Source organism: Cavia porcellus, unplaced genomic scaffold (assembly GCF_034190915.1).
Source record: "Cavia porcellus strain 051 isolate PalLab524CR breed Dunkin Hartley unplaced genomic scaffold, mCavPor4.1 scaffold_6, whole genome shotgun sequence".
NCBI classification, from domain to species: domain Eukaryota; kingdom Metazoa; phylum Chordata; class Mammalia; order Rodentia; family Caviidae; genus Cavia; species Cavia porcellus.
In genome coordinates this window covers 62,791,050-62,816,274 of record NW_026947489.1, presented here as the reverse complement: position 1 = coordinate 62,816,274, position 25,225 = coordinate 62,791,050, and the positions used below count along the sequence as shown (strand labels likewise).

The 25,225-nt window shown below is 37.3% G+C and overlaps 1 protein-coding gene across 1 annotated transcript in view; it reads left to right on the top strand.

The window, feature by feature from the left end:
* The first annotated feature begins 7,325 nt into the window (after window positions 1–7,325).
* The window catches only part of LOC100726752 (vomeronasal type-2 receptor 116-like), a 47,700-nt gene continuing 29,800 nt past the window's right edge, over window positions 7,326–25,225 (top strand). The window contains exon 1 of the mRNA XM_013152021.2: window positions 7,326–7,615. Within this exon, the coding sequence (XP_013007475.2) occupies window positions 7,326–7,615 (290 nt within the window). The remainder of the gene's footprint in view (window positions 7,616–25,225) is intronic.

Genomic DNA, 25,225 nt, shown 5'->3' with positions numbered 1-25,225 from the left:
ACTTGTACCCTTTCACTGGTTTTTTTTTCTTTTCTCCTTAAATAAAAAAAAGCATAATCTAAATGATGGATGGGATAGTAGAAGGTTAGTAAAAAAAAAGGATTGGAGGACACTGAATGGAATGTTAAGGAAGGTTCATATTCAGCAGTCTGGCTATACACCTGACAGGATTCTAACCAAAGCCTAGCCAGTGAGATCACACATCATCTGAGTGTACTGGGCAATGAGAAATTGGCACTGGGTATTGGCACTGGGGTGACTACAAGCCCATGCCTGGCTTGTAGTTCTATGTTTTGAAATCAACTACTTTGTCCAAAAATTCAGACGCAGTATATAGTAGAAATTTTATTCAAACTATTTGAAACTCCATTGAAAAGGATGTACAATTTTGTATTTACTTTTGTTGTGGTCACTTCAAGTTATTTTATCTTAATTATAAATATTAAAACATGGAGAGTTATAAGACTTTAAGAATAATTCAGTGATGATGGATACAGGTTTTCTTTCACTCCATTAAAACAGACGAGAGGCTACCTACTCTTCTTTTTACCTCTGCTGTCACCCCACATGCCCAGGCAATATGATTGCTTCTGCAGTTGGTCCTGTTCTACATGCAATCACTGTGATCCCACTTTATGGTGAAAAGAACCACTTGTACTTCCAAAAGATTTTCTTTTTTAAAAAAATTTTATTTAAGGAGAAAAAGAAAAAAAAAAACAAAAAAAGGGTACAAGTTATACAGAATTTCAGAAAAAATAAAAAGTAGGAAATCACTTGTTAATAGATTACATATTGTTATCTTAGAAATAGTTGTTCAAGTTATAAAATTAAAGCATATAAAGCGGACTTTCAAACAGTGAGGCTGCAAACAGTTCTGTTCAATGATCCAACAAAACTCAGTAATATGGTTATCTATCTTATACACTTAAATATACATGCACTTATATACTTTAGAACACTTTCTTTTCCTTTCTTTTGTACAATGACAATTACACATTTTGGGTTTTATTACTCCCACAGTTCTTATTACTTTGTTTGAAGAGAGTAAAACCAAATGTGACATAACAGAACAGTCAGTCAAATCAAAAGGATGGACATAATACATAATGTAAAAAACAAAATACAAGGTGATCAACAATGCTTACCATACTGCCTCTTACTATCTTAAAAAGATTTACCTATATCATCAGTTATAATAAAATTGAACAAAACAGTAAAGAATAAAACGAAAACATTGGAGACATTACAGGACTTTAAAAGAAGATAATAGTCAATCACAATGGGCCTCATAATGAATCCTACTGTCTTCACAGATGTTGCCTATACTTTCGAACTTGGTACTATTAAGCAAAGCAGAATAGTGGAAAATCAGTCAAAACAAGATGATGAGGGCAATACAGGGTTTCAAATCAAGTTAATAGGAAATCAAAGTGGGTTACTATAATATATCCTGCTATTTTTTATTTATTTTTCTCTTAATTAAAAAGATAAAAATAAAAAAGTAATAAAAAAAGAGATTGAGATAAAAGAGGGCATAACAACAAAACAGCATGGTCAAAACATAACCATTTAAGCAACATAATGTTTCACCACAAGATATCCTGGCATAAAAGTAGTTACTGTAGGGTCTCTTTCCTTCTTTGAGAATGACTTCATATACTGTAGCACCAAAGATATCAAGACAATGTAAAACCATTCAAGAGAATGACAGTATTACAGGGTATTTAGTACCAACTATCAGAAAATGAACAATGGTCTCTGTATAATCTCCTTGTCTATAAAAGTTTTTGTTTATATTATCACGTATAATAAAATCCAATAAGATACAACATGTTAAGACTGATGGAGACAGAAGAATACAAGTTTGATAGGACTTCAAAACAAGATGATAGAGAATCAGTACTAGCTATTCTGATGTCTTGTTTTCTCCAAAATAGCTGTTCCAACCATCCAATCTTCTATGCCTCATTTCTGTTGAGCTCTTTTTCTATTATTAGTTGTCAGTTTGTCTTCTTCATTTCGCTTTCTGCTCCATTCATTGTGGCCTCTCTGCCACTGTTTCTGGAATCTTGGTATTTTTCTTTTTTAGATATCCTGCAGTATTGCAACCACCTGCAGTATTGGTGGTTGCAAATTCCCCTAGTTCCTCTTTATCCTGGAAGCACCTTGTTTTTCCATCAATTTCTAGGGACAGTTGTGCAGGATATATCAATCTTGGTTGGAGGTTGCTATCTTTCAAAGCTTGAATTATTTCCCCCCATGCTCTTCATTATTTGATGGTTTGTGCTGAGAAGTCTGCTGTAATTCTGATGGGTGTTCCCTTGTAAGTGATCTGTTTCTTGTCTCTGACAGCTTTTAATATTCTGTTCTTATATTGGATTTCTTGAATTTTGATTATTATATGCCTGGGTGTAGCTCTGTTTGGGTTGTAGGTGGCTGGGGTCCTGTATGCCTCATGCATCTGAGTATTTTTACCTTTTGCTAAATTAGGGAAATTCTCCTGTATTATTTCTGTGAGTAGCTTTTGTAGTCCATTTGTTTATGTCCCTACTTTTTCTTTTATGTTCTTAATTCTTAAGTTGTAGATCCTCTTATCATCTTCTAGTCTTTGTATTATTGCTGTTTGTTTTCTTGTTATTTTTAAGAAGTTTTTCATTTCATACTTCCACATTACAAATCTGCCCTCTAGTTCAGATAATCTATCTAGATAATCTATCTAATCTAGTTTCTTTCAAGCTGTTTTGCCAGTTTTCAATAGAGTTTTTAGTTTCCTGGTAATCTCTTTGAACCTGCTTCACATATTCTATGTTTTCTCTATTTTCTTCATCAAGCAGTTCTCCCCTTTTTTTCTGTTCTTCCATTCCACCATCTGTTTTTTCTTGGGCGGTGCTTAGCATTTCTCTAACTATTCTACTTATATCTTGCTTTATTTTATTAAATACTTCACTTTTAATCTCGTCTATGAGGCTCTGGAGATATCACTTTATGTCTGTTGGTGCCGTGTCTGATATTGCATGTTTTCTGTCCTCCTTTGCATTTACCTTTCCTGGATCAGTGTTCTGAGAATTGGGGACTGAAGACCCTTTCTTGTTGCTCCCTCTTCCCATACTTTTTGTTCCTTCCATACAAGTGTATATTGGAGGCCCAGTTTTTTTTCTCTTTGTCTGTTGCAGTTTGTTTGAATCTTCCGGCTAGGTGTTCCCACCCACTGCAGTGTACTAGGGAGACACAGACCTGGGCAGCCTCTGCTGGGCCCCCCTCTCCAGGTCATCCTACTGAAGGCTTCACTGCTAGGGTGCACTGCCAGGTGCTGGGACCTGGTTTGGGCTAGCCTACTGGGTTTTAGTCAGTGGTGTCACCCAGGCCAAGAGCTCCACACCAGTCCTGCTTGAGAGGGGAATATGTGACTAAAGTCACTGCAGCATCCTGTTCCAGCTAGTTTTCCCAGTCCCAGAATGTCCCTACTCTATGGAAGGGTCCCCGTTCCTCTTACTCACCACAAGTTGATGCAAGGCTCCCTGCCAGTCCCTCTCTCAACTCCGTTTGCTGATTCCCACTCTCAGAGCTTTCATGAGTCTCTCTTCCTGCTGATTTGGACACAGCAGCAGCAGCAGCAGGAAATTCAAATCACGCTTCCAGTGGCACAGGTTCCAGCTTCTGCAATGAGATTTTATCTGTTTCTGTTATAGCACCGGGATTGCATTTCCAGTTGGTTTCTCTCACCTTAGTTCATTCCTGGGTTGGCAGGGTATATCTTCCCTTGTTTAGGACTCCTCACACCGCACCATTCCTGGATTCTAAGCTAGGTATCTCAGAGAGCCTCCATAGCTGCTGTTATCTATCTGCCATGTTCTCCCAGAAGTCTTCCAAAAGCTTTTCATTGCCAGACAGGCTCATGTAAACACTAGGAAAAACATTTTAGTCCCTTGTTAGCATTTTCATTACTTTTAGAATCAGAAGTATAAAGGACTTTAGGAAATGAAAATATTTAAAGATAAATTATATAGTTAGATATAGATATACAGATATAGATATAAATATAGATATGGATATAGATATAGATAGATATAGATATATTCAATCAAATTTCAGAAAGTGCTTTTCTTTTTTTTTTTAAATTTTTTATTTAAAGAAAAGGAAACAAAAGAATACATGCAGATTTTAAAAAAGGGTAGAAATGATACAAACTTACAGAAAAACAAATGGTAAGAAATTGCTGGTTGATAAGTTACACATTGTCATCTTAGAAGTAGCTGTTCATGTTATGGAATTAAAGCATTTAGAATGACATTCATAAAGTGACACTACAAACCCTTCTGCTCTATGATCGAACAAGAGCTCAGTAACATGGTTATCAGTCCTACACATTTGTTTTACTTCTCAAAGAGGGTAAGATTAAACATATCAAAACAGAACATAGCAGTTAAAAAAACAATTTAAAGAAATACAGATTTCATAGGAAGCCCACTGGAGATCTTGATTGTCTATCTAACTGTCTCTAGTTTTTTACAAATAGTTGTCTCCATCTTCATCCACCTTATATACTTAGTGTATATTATAGAACTAATCAAATCATTGAAGACTTTTTAGGTCCTCAAGTACCAAATTAGGGAAGACAATAGTAACTACCAACTCACCTCTCTTACTCTTTGTGATAGCTGTCCCCATCTCTACATATGCTGAAATTGAACTCAAGAAACCAGTCCAATGTCATTCTAATCAGCAAACATTAGTATTGCTAGAATTTCTATCATAATGCTACTAAATTAGCCTCGGGTTTCTTAGTGTCTCTTCCTCAGAGTATCTGTTCATTACATCTTACATTATATAATCTGTTCCCATAAATAATTAAAAAGAAAAAAAAGAACCCATGTGTGAATTTCTACATATATATCTATCCTCTCTGTGTTATAGGGAATACCAAGTCATAGCAAGACAGCATAACAATTTCCTAGAAAAACATGCAATGGATAAAACATTTAAGACCACAATATAGATGATCTTCCATAGTTACTATGTTTCCTCTTGTTATTTTCAATAGATTTGACCACCACACTGGCTTATTATAGTTAAATATAGTATCACCTATTTTTATAAAAATTTAACTTTGGCAGCATTGTAGGGTTTGGAAGCTGTTACTAATTAATACCAGTATGGATATTCTTTACAACTTGTCATCCTCAGAGTAGTTGCCTCTACTTTTAGGGTTGATACTGACAAGCATACCAATTTCAAATAAAATCAGCCATGGCCAACCCATAGTCTTACGTTTCAGATTCAATTAAGATCAGTCATAGTAAGACAATGTAAGTATTATAGGATTTCAATTTAAGTTAATAGGAAAGTAAGGATAGTTACCATGGTATAGTCTGCTATTTTTGGGTCAAGATGTCTGTGTCCTCAAATCTGACATGAGCGGACAGACCAGAACAAATTAAATTCAATCTAAATATGGCACTAGGGCTACTGTGTCTTTTAAATCATTATACACCATTAGCAATGACCTCTGCTTTTTTTTTTTTAAATATAGTTTCAGAGCTGTCTATACTAAAGACTAGCTTACCGTCCCTGCCTCATGTCTGCGACTCCACTTTTCTGCTATAATTTGTCCACCTTATTCCCTCATTCCATTGTCTGCCCCATTCACTGAGGCCTCTCTGCCACTGTTGCTGGAATCCTGGTATCTCTTCCTCTCTTTCTCTGTAATGTCCTTCAGCGCTCTCTGTAGGGTTGGATTGGTGGCCACAAACTCCCACAGTTCCTCCTTGTCTTGAAAGTATCTTATTTCTTCATTAATTTTTAGAGAGAGTTTTGACGGATATATGAACTTCGGTTGCATATTTTTTTCCTTCAGGACTTGGAATATTTCTCCCCACTCCCTTCTTGACTTAAGAGTTTGTGTTGATAAGTCTGCTGTTATTTTAATAGATTTCCCGTTATAGGTAACCTGCATCCTTTCTCTGGCTGCTTTTAATATTCTGTTTTTTTGGTGGATTTCTGGGATCTCGATTATTATATGCCTAGGCGTAGATCTGTTTTGGTTGTAGGTAGCTGGCGTTCTGTATGCTTCTTTTATCTGGATATCATTTCTTTTTGCTATACGTGGGAAATTTTGCTTTAATATCTCTGTGAATATTTTTTGTATTTCATTTTTGGATGTTCCTGCTTCCTCACTCACATTCTTTATCCTTAGGTTATGTATCTTTTTGTCATCTTCCAGTTTTAGAATTGCTTCTTTCTGGTTCCTTGTTATTTTTAAGAGGCTTTTTCTTTCACGTTCATATGTCCTAAATCTCTCTTCAAGTTTCAGAAGGCTGTCTTTAGTTTCTGTCAAGGCATTTTGCCAATGTTCAATGGATTTTTTAGTTTCCTGATATTCTCTTTGGATCTGTTTCATGTATTCTAGGTTACGCTTAAATTCTTCTTCAGATGCTTCTCTTTCTTTTCTGATTTCCTCAGTTCTTCCATCTGTGTTCTCTTGGGCGGGGCTTGTCATTTCTTTAATTAATCTCTTTATATCGTGCCTCAGTTGGATCAGGAGTACAGCTTTAAATTCCTCTATGAGATCATGTAAGTACTTTTTAATTTCGGCTGATGCTGTGTCGAGTAGTGGATGGTTACTGTGCTTGTTCTCTTCAGTGTTTAGTTCTCCTGGGCTTATTTTCTCCTGTTGGGCAGCTGGAGATTTTTTTTTTATTTTTATCTCTTGTCATGTTTCTGGTTTCTTTCAGACTGTCCTGGAGTTCTGTGGCCCTCTCCGAATTGCTTAGGGCCTTTCAGAAGCGTGCTGGCTTGAGTTTTTGCTGTCCTCCCCAATTTACTGTTATCTGGGGTAGACTGGGATGCAGGGGCGGTACAGGCTAGTCTCTAGCCTCTGTGCCAGTTAGTTCCTAAATTAGGCTGTACTTTCTGGTTGTCACTGAGTTGTGGCTATTTTGTATCCGCTCATTGGGCCCCAAGCAGAGGCTTGGGTTAGCCCCAGTATCTCCTGCCAGTTCTCTTTGTACCAGAAGCAGCTGACTAATGTCACTATGGCACAGGGTCCTGCCCAAATCTCAGCTGTTCTCTTCCAGACCTCTCTGTGACAGGAGCACCAGCACAGCAGAACTGCCCAGACTCAAGATGCCTCCCACCAGTTCTCTGGATGAGGCTTAAGCCAACACGTACTCAGGCTCTGCCCATTTCCAAGATGCCTTCCACTAGCCCTCCCTACAGGGGGCTCAGTGACGCCACTGAGCTGTAGGTTCTGCCCAACTCTAAGATGGCTGCCACCAGACTCTGTGTTATTGATGTCCCCGTGGTGGCGGGCACTGTCCCGTTCCAAGATGTTCTCTGACCAACCCTGGCAGTCGCAGGGTCTCCAGTACTCACCAGGGTCCACGCCGCCCACCTTTCCCACGTTCCCAGCAGAGCGCGGATCGGTCAGAGATCCGCGCAGCGTGCACTCCCGGTACAGCACAGAACGATCAGAAATCCGCGCAGCGCCTGGTACAGTGCAGAGTGGTCAGGAATCCGCACTGCGTGCACTCCCGGCTCAGTGCGGAACCGTCGGAAACCCACGCGGCGTGCACTCGCGGCGCGGAGCAGTCAGAAATCCGCGCTGCGTGCACTCCTGGTATGGTGTGGAAGGGTCAGAAACCCGCGCGGCGAGCCCTCCCAGCACAGTGCGGAGCAGCGTTTGGCTTTGAAGCTCGAGAGTCTTTCACAATCTCCTCTGGTGTAGCTGGGCAGTCAAAAGCCAACACAGCTTTTCCTGTTGCGTCCATGGGTTAAACTGTTGATTTAAAGGCGCGGGGTTTGCATCTTCCCGTTTTCAGCCTTCACAGTCTCAGCACGACTTTAAATCCTCCAGCTGCACTGTCTTGGTTAATAAGAATCGTTATCCATTTGTCTGGCCCTCTCCATGTTGTGATATTCTAGCTTTTAATATGATTTCTCCAGAGAGACTCTCCACCCGATCCTCTAGTTAGCCGCCATTTTTTCCCAGCTCGTGCTTTTCTTATTTTAAAAGATTAAACAGTTTTGTTTGGATCTGATACCACATTTTTCATTTTTTTCTTACTTGAACAAGCTTTTTCCTCATGGGATAGCAATGCCTGACCTCCCTTCAATTCCTTTTGCTCTACCAGTTTTCTGGTAGGATATTTTACTAGGATATTTGTTTCTAGGTTGAGAGTCTCCTTAAAGTCCTAAGTCACCCCAATGCCAATGTAGAATCACTATATTAGTCACTTTTTTCACTGAAAATGTTCTTGAGGTATAGTTTCTTTAAAAAGCCTCATTCCAACTCCCACAACTCACCATCAGCATGCAGAGGGGCTGGGAGGATCTGGGGCACCTGCATACACCTCCCCATGTGCCTGGAGGACTGTGGATATCTCAGCAAGCAGGGGAGCATCGCAGGTTCCAGAGGCCCTGCGGGCTGTGGTAAGTGCTCAGCACACTCTGCCCTAAGCCCAGACTATTCAGGACCCTCCAGGCTTCCGGGTGCAGTGAAGTGAAGTGGGTTTGAGGCATCTACATCCGCCTCTCCATCCCGGCTGCGTGTGGAGAACTGTGGAGCCTCCAACAAGTAGGCAGGCGCACGCCTTCCCTGGAGCCCAGCCTATTTGGGACTCCTGCACCTCACCATCGGTGTGCAGAGGAGGGGCTGGGTGGATCTGGGGCACCTGCATCAACCTCCCTGTGTGTCTGGAGGACTGTGGATATCTCAGCAAGCAGGGGAGCATTGCAGGTTCCAGAGGCCCTGCGGGCTGTGGTAAGTGCTCAGTGCCCTCTGCCCAAAGCCCAGAATATTCGGGACACTCCAGGCTTCTGGGTGCAGTGAAGTGGAGAAGTAGGTTTGAGGCATCTACATCCGCCTCCCCATCCCAGCTGCACTTGGAGAACTGTGGAGCTTCCAACAAGTAGGTGGGCACACTCTATCCCCGGAGCCCAGCCTATTTGGGACTCCTCAACCTCACCATTGGTGTGCAGAGGAGAGGCTGGGCGGATCTGGGGCACCTGCATCAGCCTCCCCATGTGTCTGGAGGACTGTGGATATCTCAGCAAGCAGGGGAGCATCGCAGGATCCAGAGGCCATGCGGCCTGTGGTAAGTGCTCAGTGCACTTTGCCCAAAGCCCAGACTGTTCGGGACCCTCCAGGCTTCCGGGCACAGTGAAGTGGAGAAGGGGGTTTGGGGCATTTACATCCGCCTCCCCATCCTGGCTGCGCTTGAAGAACTGTGGAGCTTCCAAAAAGCAGGTGGGTGCACAGTGTCCCTGAAGCCCAGCTTATCTGGAACTACGGAGTTCTAAACAGGCAGAAGAGGGCCATTGGTTCTACAGGCCCAGTGACTTGGGGTAACGGGGTGCCAGAGTCTCAGGAGCTGCGAACATAGAAGGGGATTTACAACAGACGCTGAGGAGGCTTTCAAATAACACTTGAAACACAGAAATATAAGAAAATGACAAAATGAAAGAACAATTTACAACCTCAAACCTCCAGCCCATCTCAAGAAACCCAAGGAGCAATGTATATAGAAGAAAATCCATGCCATTCACCTCAAATATCAGACACAATAGTTACTGAAATTGACAAGCAACTCCAGGAAGCTTTAAAGAAATTCAAACTCGAAATAATCTCCCAGGGAAAAGAAGAAATGATAAAAGAAATGAAAGAGATTCTGAATATATCTAAAGAAAACACAGTTAAAAAATTGGAGGAACTAAACAAAAAGATAGAATCCCTAGATGAGCAATACAAGAAACAAAGAGAATACATAATGCAGATGCACAGAGATATACAGGAAATAAAAAACTCCACTGAAAGTTGTAAAAACCACCTTAATGAAAGTGAAGATAAAATTTCAGACCTTGAAGACAGAATTGCAGCTAGTGAACAGGAAAGAAAAGATCTTTTAAAAATAACAAAGAATCAGGAAACAACCATTCAACAACTGCAAGATGATGCAAAGAAAAATAACATAAGAATGATAGGGATTAATGAAAAAGAAGGAGACAACATAAAGGATGTCAAGAGGATATTTAGAGAAGAAATAGCTGAAAATTTCCCAAGCATGAGATCAGAAACCGACATCAGGATCAGTGAAGCATATAGAACACCAAATAGTCATAACCAAAATAAAACTACACCCAGACATATAATAATCAATATCCCAGAAATGCAACACAAGAATAAATTATTAAAAGTTGTCAGAGAGAAAAGACAGATCACTTATAAAGGAAAACCTATCAGAATCACAGCAGACTTCTCAGCACAAACAATAAAGTCAAGAAGAGCATGGAGTGAAGTATTCCAGATCCTAAAGCAAAAGGATTTCCAACCTAGACTGATGTATCCTGCAAAACTATCATTCAAAATTGATGGTGAAATTTGATACTTCCATGACAAAGAACAGCTGAAGAACTTCCTGAACACCAAACCCAACCTACAAAAAATATTGAAAGACAGTTTAGATACACAAAGGAAAAAAGCACTAAGCAAAGCAGATAATTAAAGAGAACAGAAAGATAAAGATGCAACAGCAGAGAGATAACATGTCAACAATAAACCAGCATTTAACAGTAATAACCATTAATGTAAATGGTCTCAATACACCAATCAAAAGAAACAGACTAGCAGAATGGATCAAGAAACAAAATCCAACCATATGCTGTTTACAGGAAACCCATTAACCCAGAAGGATACTCACAGACTGAAATTGAAAGCATGAAAAACAGTACACCACGCAACAGGAATCCAAAAAAAAAAAAAAAAAAAAAAAGAGTAGCCGTTCTGTGTGTAGACAATGTGAACTTTAAACCAACAATGATCAGAAAAGACAAAGAAGGTCACTACATACCAGTTAGGGGAAAATTCCAAGAGGAAGAGATAACTATCTTAAATATATATGCACCAAATTCCAGAGCACCAAGTTATATAAAACAAGTACTAACAGAAATGAAAAATCAAATTATCAGTAACACAATTGTAACAGGAGACCTTAATATGTCATTGACACCAAGGGACAGATCAACCAGACAAAAAATGAGCCAAGAAATAACAGAACTGAATCACACCTGCGAACAAATGGGTTTGATAGACATCTACAGAATGTTCCACCCAACAACATCAGAATACACATTCTTCTCAGCAGTACATGGATCATTTTCTAAAATAGACCATATATTAGCTCACAGAACATATTTAAACACATGCAAAAGAGTTGAAATCATCCCTTGCATGTTATCAAATCATAGTGCTCTGAAATTAGACATTAATGATAAAAGATACTGCAAAAATCCCGCAACCACATTGAAACTGAATAATACACTCTTGAGTAATCAGCGGGTCACAGAAGAAATTAAAGAAGAAATTAAACAATACCTAAAAGAAAATAAAAATGCAGATACAACTTACCAGAATTTGTTGGATTCAATGAAAGCTGTCCTCAGAGGAAAATTTATTGCACTGAGTTCCCACATCAGGAAAACAGAATGAATACAAATAAATAACTTGATGCTACACCTCAACCACCTAGAAAAAGAAGAGCAAGTCAAGCCCAAAGCCAAAGAAGAGAAGAAATTATGAAAACCAGAGCAGAAGTCAATGCAATAGAGACTAAGAAAACAATCCAAAGAATCAATGAATCAAAGACTTGGTTCTTTGAAAGAATAAATAAAATCGATAAGACCCTAGCCAAACTTATTTAAAAAGGGGAAGAAAAAGCTCAAATGCATGCAATAAGAAATGAAAAAGGAGAAATCACTACAGACCCAATAGAAATACAGAAGATCATCAACACGTATTTCGAAAACCTCTACTGTCAAAGGTTTGATAACAGAATAAATAGACAGATTCCTAGAAACATATGAAGTACCAAAGCTAGATCAAGAGGATGTAAAACTGTTGAATAACCCAATCTCTGTTAATGAAATTGAAAATGTAGTTAACTCCTTACCTACAATGAAGAGCCCAGGCCCAGATGGATTCACTGCAGAATTCTACAAGAAATACAAAGAAGACCTAATGCTGACACTCCTCAAACTTTTCAATGAAATTCAAAGGGAAACAATCTTTCCTAAGTCATTTCTGGAAGCAAATATTCCTCTACTACCAAAACCTGTGAAAGACCCAACTAAAAAAGAGAACTATATACCGATCTCCCTAATGAACACAGATGCAAAAATCCTCAATAAAATATTGACAAATAGGATGCAGCAAATCATCAAGAAGATTATACACCATGACCAAGTGGGATTCATCCCAGGAATGCAAGGATGGTTCAACATACGTAAATCAATAAATGTAATCCACCATATTGATATAGCTAAAAGTAAGAATCACATGATCATTTCTATAGATGCAGAAAAAGCCTTCGGTAAGGTCCAACATTCATTCATGATAAAAACTTTACAGAAATTGGAATAGATGGTTTTTACCTCAATCTAATAAAGGTAATTTATGACAAAACAACAGCCAGCATCATACTAAGTGGCCAAAAATTGAAAGCCTTTACTTTAAAATCAGGCACAAGACAAGGATGTCCTTTATCACCACTCCTATTTAATATAGTACTGGAAGTACTAGCCAGAGGAATTATGCAAGATAGAGAAATCACAGGGGTAAAGATAGGAAAAGAAGAAGTTAAATTATCATTGTTTGCAGCTGACATGATACTCTACATAGAAGACCCCTAAACTCCATTGAAAGACTCTTAGATACAATAAATAAATTCAATAATGTAGCTGGATACAAAACCAGTACTCAGAAATCAATAGCATTCCTATACACGAACAACAAAATCACAGAGAGGGAAGTAACAGAAGCTACACTCTTCACATTAGCAAGCAACAAAATGAAATATTTAGGAATTACTCTTACAAAAGAAGTGAAAGACTTATACAGTGAAAATTATAATACACTGAAAAAGGAAATTGAAGTTGATCTCAGGAAATGGAAAGACATCCCTTGCTCATAGGTAGGAAGAACAAACATTGTGAAAATGGCCATTCTCCCAAAACTGTTATACAGATTCAATGCAATCCCAATAGAAATACCATCAACATACCTTATAGATCTAGAGAAATCACTCCTAAAATTCATCTGGAACCAGAAGAGACCGAGAATAGTGGAGGAATTTCTAAGCAGCAAAGGCAAGGCCGGAGGCATCACAATCCCTGACTTGAAGTTAGAATACAAAGCAACAGTAGTAAAATCAACATGGTATTGGAATCAAAACAGAGCCGAAGATCAATGGAATAGATTAGAAGATACAACCACAACTACAAACATATTCAACCACCTTATCTTTGATAAAGGAGCCAAGCAGGTTCACTGAAAGAATGACAGTCTCTTTAATAAGTGGTGCAGGAAAAACTGGCTCTCCATTTGCCGAAAACTAAAGCTAGACCCATGTCTATCACCATGTACTAAATTAAAATCTAAATGGGTCAAAGATCTGAATATTAAAACAGAAACACTAAATCTACTGAAAGACAAATTGGGTAGAAGCCTTGAAGACATAGGAGTAGGTAGAGAATTCCTGAACAGGACTCAAACCGCATGGGAAATACTTCCCAGAATCAATAACTGGGACCACTTCTTATTAAAAAGTTTCTGCTTGTCAAAAGAAATCTCCAGCATAGTGAAAAGAAAACCCACAAACTGGGAAAAGATTTTAGTGAACTCTCTCTCAGACAAGGGACTCTTGTCTAAAACATATACAGAATTTAAAAAACTCAGACCCCCAAAATTCAAAGATCCAATCCAAGAATGGGCATTTGAGATGAATACGCACTTCTCAGATGAAGAAATACAAATGGCAAATAAATACAAGAAAAAATGTTCATCATCATTGGTCATTAGAGAAATGCAAATTAAAACCACACTGAGATACCATCTCACTCCTGAAAGAATGGCCAGGATCAAGAAAACCAACAACAGCACATGCTGAAGAGGCTGTGAGCAAAAGGAACTCTCCTACACTGTTGGTGGGAGTGTAGACTGGTACAGCCTTTGTGGTGGTCAGTCTGGAGATTTCTCAAAAAGCTGGGATTGGAAATTCCATTTATTCCAGCTATTCCACTTCTAGGCATATTCCCAGAAGAACTGAAAGCATCATACCACAGTGATACATGTGCATCTATGTTTATAGCAGCACAATTTGTAATCGCCAGATCTTGGAAACCACCCAAGTGTCAATCAACTCAGGAATGGATAAAAAAAAGTTGTGGTATTTCTATACAATGGAGTATTATTCAGCTATAAAGAAGGATCACATTGAGATTTTTATCAATAAATGGGCGCAGCTTGAGATCATACTCATAAGTGAAATAAATCAATCTTGCATGTGTGAGTACCAAATAGTTTCCCTGATGTAAGTAATGATTGAAATATATAAAAATATGTGGTAATTATGATTCCCCATTATGTGGCCTTGAAGCCTTATAAAGTTTTCACTTATTATTTGGAAAGGCTTTATTCTGGGCTTCTTGATATAGAAATATTTGAAGCTATAGTATATGAAGTTTTATCCAAATACTTCAAGGAAAAAGACAGACACTATGGTAGCTACTATTAAGTCGGATTATTTGGTGGTGAAGCAGTAGGCTGCTGAAACAGTCATGCTTTGACCTGTATTGTTATATTGTTATGTCCTCTTTTATCTCAATCTCTCCCTTATTCATTAAATATTATTTAGTGATTTTTTATGTTTTTTTTAATTTAAGTGGAAAAATTAAAAAAATTAGCAGTATCTATAATAGTAACTCTTTTTTGATTTCCTATTAACTTGTTTTGAAGTCCTGTAACACTCCCACTATCTTGTTTTGACTGAGTAGACTCTGTTCCATTCTGTATGATAGTATCAAGTTTGAGGGTATAGGCAACTACTTTGAAGGCAATAAGATTCACTAAAATGCCCATTATGGTTTGACTGTTATCTCCTTTGGAAGTCCTGTAATGTTTACAATGCTTAAGTTTTATTGGTCTTGTTCTCTACTGTTTTGTTCAACTTTATAATACCCAATGAGATAGACAATTCTTTTTAAGGAAACAAGAGATATTATGGTAACCATTGTTAATAACCTTGTACTCTGTTCTTACATCATGTACTATGTCTATGCTTGGTTTTGACAGACAGCTTTTTTTTGCCATATTTGACTTTATTATCTCCCCAAAAAAGTAATAAGAACTAAGGAGTAATAAAACCGAAAATGTGTAAATTTTGTTGTAAAAAAGAGAAGGAAAAAAAGTGCTCTAAAGGATACAACAGCAAGTGTGTTTAGGGGTGTTAAATAGCTGACCACATTAATGTTTTTGTTTGGATCACTGAACACAACTATTTGCAGTTTCACTGTTTGAATGTCCACTTTGTGTGCTCTGATACTATATGACTTGAGCAACTATCTCTACGATGATAATATATAATCTATTAGCTGGTGATTTCTTACTGTTTTTTTTGTAGTTCTGTATTACTTGTACCCTTACACCGCTTTGTTTTGTTTTGTTTTCTTCTTTTTACTTTTAAATAAAATAAAAAAAGAGTAAAAGATCTATACAGGGAAAATTATAATACACTGAAAAAGGAAATCAAGGATCTCAAAAAGTGAAAGACTTCCCTTGTTCATGGATAGAATAAATATTTTGAAAATTGCTATTATCCCAAAAATGTTATATAGATTCAATGCAATCCCAATAAAAGTACCACTAACATACTTCATAAATCTAGAGAAATCACTGAATTTAACCTGGAACCAGAAGAGACCTAGAATAGTGAAGACAATTCTAAGCAGCAAAAGCAAGGCAGGGGTTTCACAATCCCTGACTTGAATTCATTCTACAATGCTACTGTAATTAAATCAGCATGGTACTGGAATACAAACAGATCTGAAGATCAATGCAATAGATTAGAAGATACAACCACAACTACCAACACACTCAACCATCTTATCTTTGCCAACAGAGCCAAACATGTTCACTGGAAGAACAATAGTCTCCTTAATAAATGGTGCTGGAAAAACTGGCTCTCCATATGCTGAAAAGTAAAACTATACCATGACTTACCACCATTTACTAAATTAAAACCTAAATGTATCAAAGATCTGAATATTAAAACAGAAACACTAAGTCTGTTGGAAGACAAATTAGATAAATATCTTGAAGACATAGAGGTAGGTAGAAAATTCATGAACAGTAATCAAGCCACACAGAAAATACTTCCCAGAATCAATAACTGGGATCACATCTTATTAAAGAGTTTCTTCATGTTGAAGAAATCTTCAGCATAGTGAAAAGAAATCCCACAAACTGGGAAAACATCTTGGTGAACTGTCCCTCAGACAAAGGATTTATGTCTAGAACATAGAAAGAATTTAAAAAATTAGACCCCAATATTCAAAGACCCAATCCAGAAATGGGCATCTGAGATGAATACACAGTTCTCAGATGAAGAAATACATCTGAAGATGTGTATGTTACTTAAGATATACATCTGAAGATGTAGAAGTGATAAATAAATATATGAAAAAATATTCATCATCATTAGTCATCAAACAAATGCAAATTAAAACCACACTGGATTCCATGTTACTCCAGAAAGAATGGCCAGGATGAAGAAAACTACCAACAACAAATGCTGCAGTGGCTGTGGGTAAAGGGTACTCTTTTGCACTGCTGGTGGGAGTATAGACTGGTGCAATCACTGTGGAGATCAGTCTGGAGCTTTCTCAAAAAGCTGGGATTGGAAGTCCCATTTGACCCAGCTATTCCACTTCTAGGCATATTCCCAGAGGAACTGAAAACATCATATCACAGTGATACATGTGCACCCATGTTTCTAACAGCACAATTTGTAATAGCCAGATCTCTTTTTTTAAATTTTATTTAAGAGGAAAAAGAGAAAAACACAAAACAAAACAAAGCGGTGTAAGGGTACACGTAATACAGAACTACAAAAAAACAGAACAAAACAAAAAAAAACATAACAGTAGGAAATCACCTATAAATAGATTACATATTATCATCTTGAAAATAGTTGCTCAAATCACAGTATCAAAGAATACAAAGTGGACATTCAAACAGGGAGACTGCAAAACAGCTGGGTTCAATGATCCAAAAACATGGATATAGTCAGGTATTTAACACCCCTAAATACACTTGCTGTTATATCCGTTAGAGCTCTTTTTTTTCCCCTCTCTTTTTTACAACAAAATTTACACATTTTGGATTTTATTACTCCTTAGTTCTTATTACTTTTTTGGGGGGGAGAGAATACAGTCAAATATGGCAAAACAAAGCTGTCAGTCAAAACCAAGGATAGACATAGCACATGGTGTAGAACAGAGTACAAGGTTATCAACAATGGTTATCAACGTTGTCTCTTGTTTCCTTAAAAAGAATTGTCTATCTCATTAGATATTATAAAGGTGGACAAAACAGTAGAGAACAAGACCAATAAAACTTAGGCATTGTAAACATTACAGGACTTCCAAAGGAGACAATAGTCAAACCATAATGGGCATCTTGGTGAATCTTAATGCCTTCAAAGTAGTTGCCTATACCCTCAAACTTGATACTATCATACAGAATGGAACAGAGTCTACTCAGTCAAAACAAGATAGTGGGAGTGTTACAGGACTTCAAAACAAGTTAATAGGAAATCAAAAAAAAGTTACTATTATAGATCCTGCTAATTTTTTAAATTTTTCCACTTAATTAAAAAAAACATAAAAAATCACTAAATAATTTTTAATGAATAAGGGGGAGATTGAGATAAAACAGGACATAACAATATAACAATAGAGGTCAAAGCTTGACTGTTTCAGCAACCTAGTACTTCACCACCATATAACCTGACTTAATAGTAGTTACCATAGTGTCTGTCTTTTTCCTTGAAGTATTTGGATAAAACTTCATATACTATAGCTTCAAATATTTCCATATCAAGAAGCCCAGAATAAAGCCTTTCTAATTAATGAGTGAAAACTTTATAAGGCTTCAAGGCCACATAATGGGGAATCATGATTACCACATATTTTTATATATTTGAATCATTACTTACATTAGGGAAACTATTCGGTATTCACACATGCGAGATTGATTTATTTCACTTATGAGTATGGTCTCAAGCTGCGCCCATTTACTGATAAAAATCTCAATGTGATCCTTCTTTATAGCTGAATAATACTTCATTGTATAGAAATACCAGAACTTTTTTATCCATTCCTCAGTTGATGGACACTTGGGTTGTTTCCAAGATCTGGCAATTACAAATTGTGCTGCTATAAACATAGGTGCACATATATCACCGTGGTATGATGCTTTCAGTTCTTCTGGGAATATGCCTAGAAGTGGAATAGCTGGAATAAATGGAATTTCCAATCCCAACTTTTTGAGAAATCTCCAGACAGATCTCCACAAAGGCTGTACCAGTCTACACTCCCACCAATAGAGCAGGAGAGAGTTCCTTTTCCCCCACAACCTCTCCAGCATTTGTTGTTGGTTTTCTTGATCCTGGCCATTCTTTCAGGAGTGAGATGGTATCTCAGTGTGGTTTTAATTTGCATTTCTCTAATGACCAATGATGATGAGCATTTTCATGTATTTATTTGCATTTGCATTTCTTCATCTGAGAATTGCGTATTCATCTCAGATTCCCATTTTTGGATTGGATCTTTGAATTTTGGAGGTCTGAGTTTTTTTCATTCTTTATATGTTTTAGACAAGAGTCCCTTGTCTGAGAGAGAGTTCACTAAAATCTTTTCCCAGTTTGTGGGTTTTCTTTTCACTATGCTGGAGATTTCTTTTGACATGCAGAAACTTTTTAACAAGAAGTGGTCCCAGTTATTGATTCTGGGAAGTATTTCCCATGTGGTTTGAGTCTTGTTCATGAATTCTTTACCTACTCCTATGTCTCCAAGGTTTCTACCTAATTTGTCTTCCAATAGATTTAGTGTTTCTGTTTTAATATTCAGATCTTTGACCCATTTGGATTTTAATTTAGTACATGGTGATAGACATGGGTGTAGGTTTAGTTTTTGGCAAATGGAGAGCCAGTTTTTCCAGCACCATTTATTAAAGAGACTGTCATTCTTCCAGTGAACCTGCTTGGCTCCTTTATCAAAGATAAGGTGGTTGAGTGTGTTTGTAGTTGTGGTTGTATCTTCTAATCTATTCCATTGATCTTTGGTTCTGTTTGATTCCAAAACCATGTTGATTTTACTACTGTTGCTTTGTAGTATAACTTCACGTCAGGGATTGTGATGCCTCCTGCTTTATCTTTGCTGCTTAGAATTGCCTTTGTGATTCTAGGTCTCTTCTGGTTCCAGATGAAATTTAGGCGTGATTTCTCTAGATCTATAAGGTATGTTGATGGTATTTCTATTGGGATTGCATTGAATCTGTATAACAGTTTTGGGAGAATGGCCATTTTCACAATGTTTGTTCTTCCTATCCATGAGCAAGGGATGTCTTTCCATTTTCTGAGATCATCTTCAATTTCCTTTTTCAGTGTATTATAATTTTCACTGTATAAGTCTTTCACTTCTTTTGTAAGAGTAATTCCTAAATATTTCATTTTTTTGCTTGCTAATGTGAGTAGTCCAGTTTCTCTTATTTCCCTCTCTGTGATTTTGTTGTTCGTGTATAGGAATGCTATTGATTTCTGAATATTGATTTTGGATCCAGCCACATTACTGAATTTATTTATTGTATCTAAGAGTCTTTCAGGGTTTAGGGGGTCTTCTATGTAGGGTTTAGGGGGTCTTCTATGTAGAGTATCATGTCATCTGCAAACAATGATAATTTAACTTCTTCTTTTCCTATCTTTACCCCTTTTATTTCTCTTTCTTGCCTAATTGCTCTGGCTAGTACTTCCAGTACTATATTAAATAGGAGTGGTGATAAAGGACATCCTTGTCTTGTGCCCGATTTTAAAGTAAAGGCTTTCAATTTTTGGCCATTTAGTATGATGCTGGCTGTTGGTTTGTCATAAATGGCCTTTATTAGATTGAGGTAAAGACCATTTATTCCAATTTTCTGTAAAGTTCTTATCATGAATAAATGTTGGACCTTATCGAAGGCTTTTTCTGCATCTATAGAAATGATCATGTGATTCTTATTTTTGGCTTTATTGATATGGTGGATTACATTTATTGATTTGCATATGTTGAACCATCCTTGCATTCCTGGGATGAATCCCACTTGGTCATGGTGTATAATCTTCTTGATGATTTGCTGGATCCTATTTGCCAATATTTTATTGAGGATTTTTGCATCTGTGTTCATTAGGGAGATCGGTCTATAGTTCTCTTTTATAGTTGGGTCTTTCTCAGGTTTTGGTACTAGAGTAATATTTGCTTCCAGGAATGCCTTAGGAAGGATTGCTTCCCTTTCAATTTTATTGAATAGTTTGAGGAGTGTCGGCATTAGGTCTTCTTTGTATTTCTTGTAGAATTCTGCAGTGAATCCATCTGGGCCTGGGCTCTTCTTGGTGGGTAAAGACTTAATTACATTTTCAATTTCATTAGCAGAGATTGGGTTATTCAACAGTTTTACATCCTTTTGATCTAGCTTTGGTACTTCATATGCATCTAAGAATCTGTCTATTTCTTCTGTGTTATCAAACTTTTGAGAGTAGAGGTTTTCGAAATAGGTGTTGATGATCTTCTCTGTATTTCTATTGGGTCTGTAGTGATTTCTCCTTTTTCATTTCTTATTGCATGAATTTGAGCTTTTTCCTCCCTTTTTTAAATAAGGTTGGCTAGGGTCTTATCAATTTTATTTATTCTTTGAAAGAAGCAACTCTTTGATTCGTTGATTCTTTGGATTGTTTTCTTAGTCTCTATTGCATTGATTTCTGCTCTGATTTTTATAATTTCCTCTCTTCTTTTGGCTTTGGGCTTGACTTGCTCTTCTTTTTGTAGCTGTTAGAGTTGTAGCATCAAGTTATTTATTTGTATTCTTTCTGTTTTCCTGATGTGGGAACTCAGTGCAATAAATTTTCCTCTCAGGACGGCTTTCATTGCATCCCACAGATTCCGGTAAGTTGTATCTGCATTTTCATTTTCTTTTAGGTATTGTTTAATTTCTTTTTTAATTTCTTCTGTGACCCACTGATTACTCAAGAGTGTGTTATTCAGTTTCCATGTGTTTGCGGGATTTTTGCAGTATCTTTTATCATTAATTTCTAATTTCAGAGCGCTATGATTCGATAACATGCAAGGGATGATTTCAACTCTTTTGCATGTGTTTAAATATGTTCTGTGAGCTAATATATGGTCTATTTTAGAAAATGATCCATGTACTGCTGAGAAGAATGTGTATTCTGATGTTGTTGGATGGAACATTCTGTATATGTCTATCAGACCCTTTGTTCACAGGTGTGATTCAGTTCTGTTATTTCTTGGCTCATTTTTTGTCTGGTTGATCTGTCCCTTGGTGTCAATGGCGTATTAAGGTCTCCTGTTACAATTGTGTTACTGATAATTTGATTTTTCATTTCTGTTAATAATTGTTTTATATAACTGGGTGCTCTGGAGTTTGGTGCATATATATTTAAGATGGTTATCTCTTCTTGGAGTTTTCCCCTTACGAGTATGTAATGATCTTCTTTGTCCTTTATCGTCATTGTTGGTTTAAAGTTCACATTGTCTGCAAACAGAATTGCTACTCCTGCCTTTTTTTGGATTCCTGCTGCATGAAGAATTGTTTTCCATCCTTTGGCTTTCAGTCTGTGAGTATCATTCCGGGTTATATGTGTTTCCTGTAAACAGCATATGGTTGGATTTTGTTTCTTGATCCATTCTGCTAGTCTGTTTCTTTTGATTGGTGCATTGAGACCATTTACATTAATGGTTATTACTGTTAAATGCTGGTTAATTGTAGGAATGTTATCTTTCTGCTGTTGCATCTTTATCTTTCTGTTCTGTTTAATTATTTGCTTTGCTTAGTGGTTTCTTCTTTTGTGTATCTAAACTGTCTTTCAATATTTTTTGCAGGGTTGGTTTGGTGTTCATGAAGTTCTTCAGCTGTTCTTTGTCATGGAAATATCGTATTTCACCATCAATTTTGAATGATAGTTTTGCAGGATACATCAGTCTAGGTTGGAAATCATTTTGCTTTACGATCTGGAATACTTCACTCCATGCTCTTCTTGACTTTATTGTTTGTGCTGAGAAGTCTGCTGTGATTCTGATAGGTTTTCCTTTATAAGTGATCTGTCTTTTCTCTCTGACAGCTTTTAATAATCTATTCTTGTGTTGGATTTCTGGGATGGTGATTATTATATGTCTTGGTGTAGTTTTATTTTGGTTATGAGTATTTGGAATTCTATATGCTTCACTGATCCTGATGTCCATTTCTGATCTCATGCTTGGGAAATTTTCAGCTATTACTTCTCTAAATATCCTCCTGACATCCTTCATGTTGTCTCCCTCTCTTTCATTAATCCCTATCATTCTTATGTTATTCTTCTTTGCATCGTCTTGCAGTTGAATTGTTGTTTCCTGATTCCTTGTTATTTTTAAAAGATCTTTCCTTTCCTGTTCACTAGCTGCAATCCTGTCTTCAAGGTCTGAAATTCTATCTTCACTTTCATTAAGGCGGTTTTTACAAGTTTCAGTGGAGTTTTTTATTTCCTGTATATCTCTGTGCATCTGCATTATGTATTCTGTTTGTTTTTTATATTGCTCGTCTAGGGATTCTATCTTTTTGTTTAGTTCCTCCAATTTTTTATCTGTGTTTTCTTTAGATATATTTAGAATCTGTTTCATTTCTTTTATCATTTTTTCTTTTATCTGGGAGATTATTTCGAGTTTGAATTTCTTTAAAGCTTCCTGGAGTTGCTTGTCAATTTCAGTAGCTATTGTGTCCGATATATGAGGTGGATGGGATATATTTTCTTCTATATACATCACTCCTAGGGTTTCTTGAGATGTTCTGGAAGTTTGAGGTTGTAATTTGGTCTTTCGTTTTGTCATTTTCCTATATTTCTGTGTTTCAAGTGTTATTTGAAAGCTTCCTCAAGATCTGTTGAAAATCCCCTTCTATGTTTGCAGGTACTGAGACTCTGGCACCACGCTACCCCAGGCCATTGGGCCTGCAGAACCAGTGGCCCTCCTCTGCCTGCTCAGAACTCTGCAGTTCCAGACAAGCTGGGCCTCAGGGACACTGTGCGCCCATCTGCCCCTTGGAAGCTCCACAGTTCTTCAATCACAGCTGGGTTAGGGTACTCACCACAGCCGCAGTGCCTCAGGAACCTCTGATCCCTCCCTGCTTGCAGAGATATCCACAGTCCTCCAGACACACGGAGAGGCCGATGCAGGCACCCCAGATCCACCCAGCTCTTCCTCTGCACACTGATGGCTAGGCGTGGCAGCAAAACAGGCTGGGCTCAGATGATAGTGTGGGCCCGCCCACCCGTGAGGAGCTCAGCAGTTCTCCAAGTGCAACCTGGATGGGGAGGCGGATGTAGAATCCTGAAACCCACCTGTCCCCTTCACTGCGCCTGGAAGCCTGGAGGGACTCCAACAGTCTGGGCGGAGATATCCACAGTCCTCCAGGCACGCAGAGAGGCCGATGAAGGCACCCCAGATCTGCCCAGCTCCTCCTCTGCACACCGATGGCCAGGCACGGCAGCAAAACAGGCAGAATAGCCAGATCTTGAAAACAGCCTAAGTGTCTATCCACTGAGGAATGGATGAAAAAGTGGTGGTATTTCTATTCAATGGCATAATATTCAGCTATAAATAATGATCACATTGAGATATTTATAAATAAGTGGGTGCAACTTGACACCATACTTATAAGCAAGATAAATCAAATTCACATGTATGATTACCATATAGTCTCCCTAGTATAAGAAATCTTAGGAGTGCATAAGATTTTATGGCAATCATGATTCCCCATTACATTGCTTTGAAGCCTTGTAGTGTTTTCATTATTTAGTTGGAATGGTTTTATTCTGTTTTGTTTGATTTTATTATATGTGATGATATGAACAACTAGTTTGAAGAAAACAAGACATTGTGGTAGTCATTGATGATTTAATATCATCTTGCTTTGAAGTCTACCATGCTTTTCTTCTTTTGTTCCCATTGGTTGTATCATGTTTTATCTCATTGGATTTTAATATGCTTGATAGTATAAACAAAATTTTATGGAAAATGTGATAATATAGTAACCATTGTTCATTTTCTGTTATTTGGCTCTGAATGTCCTGTAATACTTTCATCCTCTTGAATGGTTTTACACTATTTTGTTATGTTTGATACTATTGTATGTGAAGGTATGCTCAACTGTTTCAAAGAAAGAGACATTATGGTAGCTACTGTTAATATCCAGTTGTCTTGTTGTGAAGTGCTGTGTTGTTTACATTGTTCTGATTTGATCTGCTTTGTTCTGTCCTCTTTTGTCTTAATCTCTTTAAAATAAAAGTTTAAAAAAGAGGCACCAGTTTTTCCTCCATGCAACTTGGGAGTCTGCAGTTGGGAAGGAAATAGAGTGCCTTCAGTGGTGTTGACCACGGAGCAACACTACCAAACTTTTTCCAGATGATGTTCCAGGGAGTGCAAAACAGTATTTCTGATCAAAAGTTTTCCTCCGTTGTATTACATATGTAATCATATTGGAAAAATTATTATTTTACAAAAGCAATAATTTACTGAGTGATTTCCTGAATTGGTATCATTAAGTTCTGTAGTGTATTTACGAATTTAGTGCTTCAGTTTATTGTTTGTGGCACAAGAGATTGAGTGGAAGATCTTGTGTATGTTCAGCATGTAGTATCCATTTAACTGCTTCCTCAGCCACTTAAAAGTTATTATAAGCCAAAGTTTTATGTGGTGTTTTCCTGCTAGAAAGACACAGATAAATTGGATCAGTATCTGTCTAAAGAACTTCCCTTAATTTCTAAAAACACTCTATTTTTAATTATATCACATTCACAAGTATCAAACTTCATATCTCAATATTGCACATGAAACACAATTCAATCCAGATAATAGTCTAACTCAAAGTAGAAAAGAAATCTTGAGTTTGGCAAGTCATATATTTAAGTGAAGGACTCAAGTGTATTTTCAAATATGTGTTTCTATTTGGTGCAACTTGCTATATCCATGTTAATGGACATAAACACTCTTTCATTTAAAATTATTTTATAAAACTTTTAAACAAATTAGATCCAATATATTATCCTGTCTTGCAGTTATTGTGTTATTTAGTTTTCTCCCATTGCAAAATATT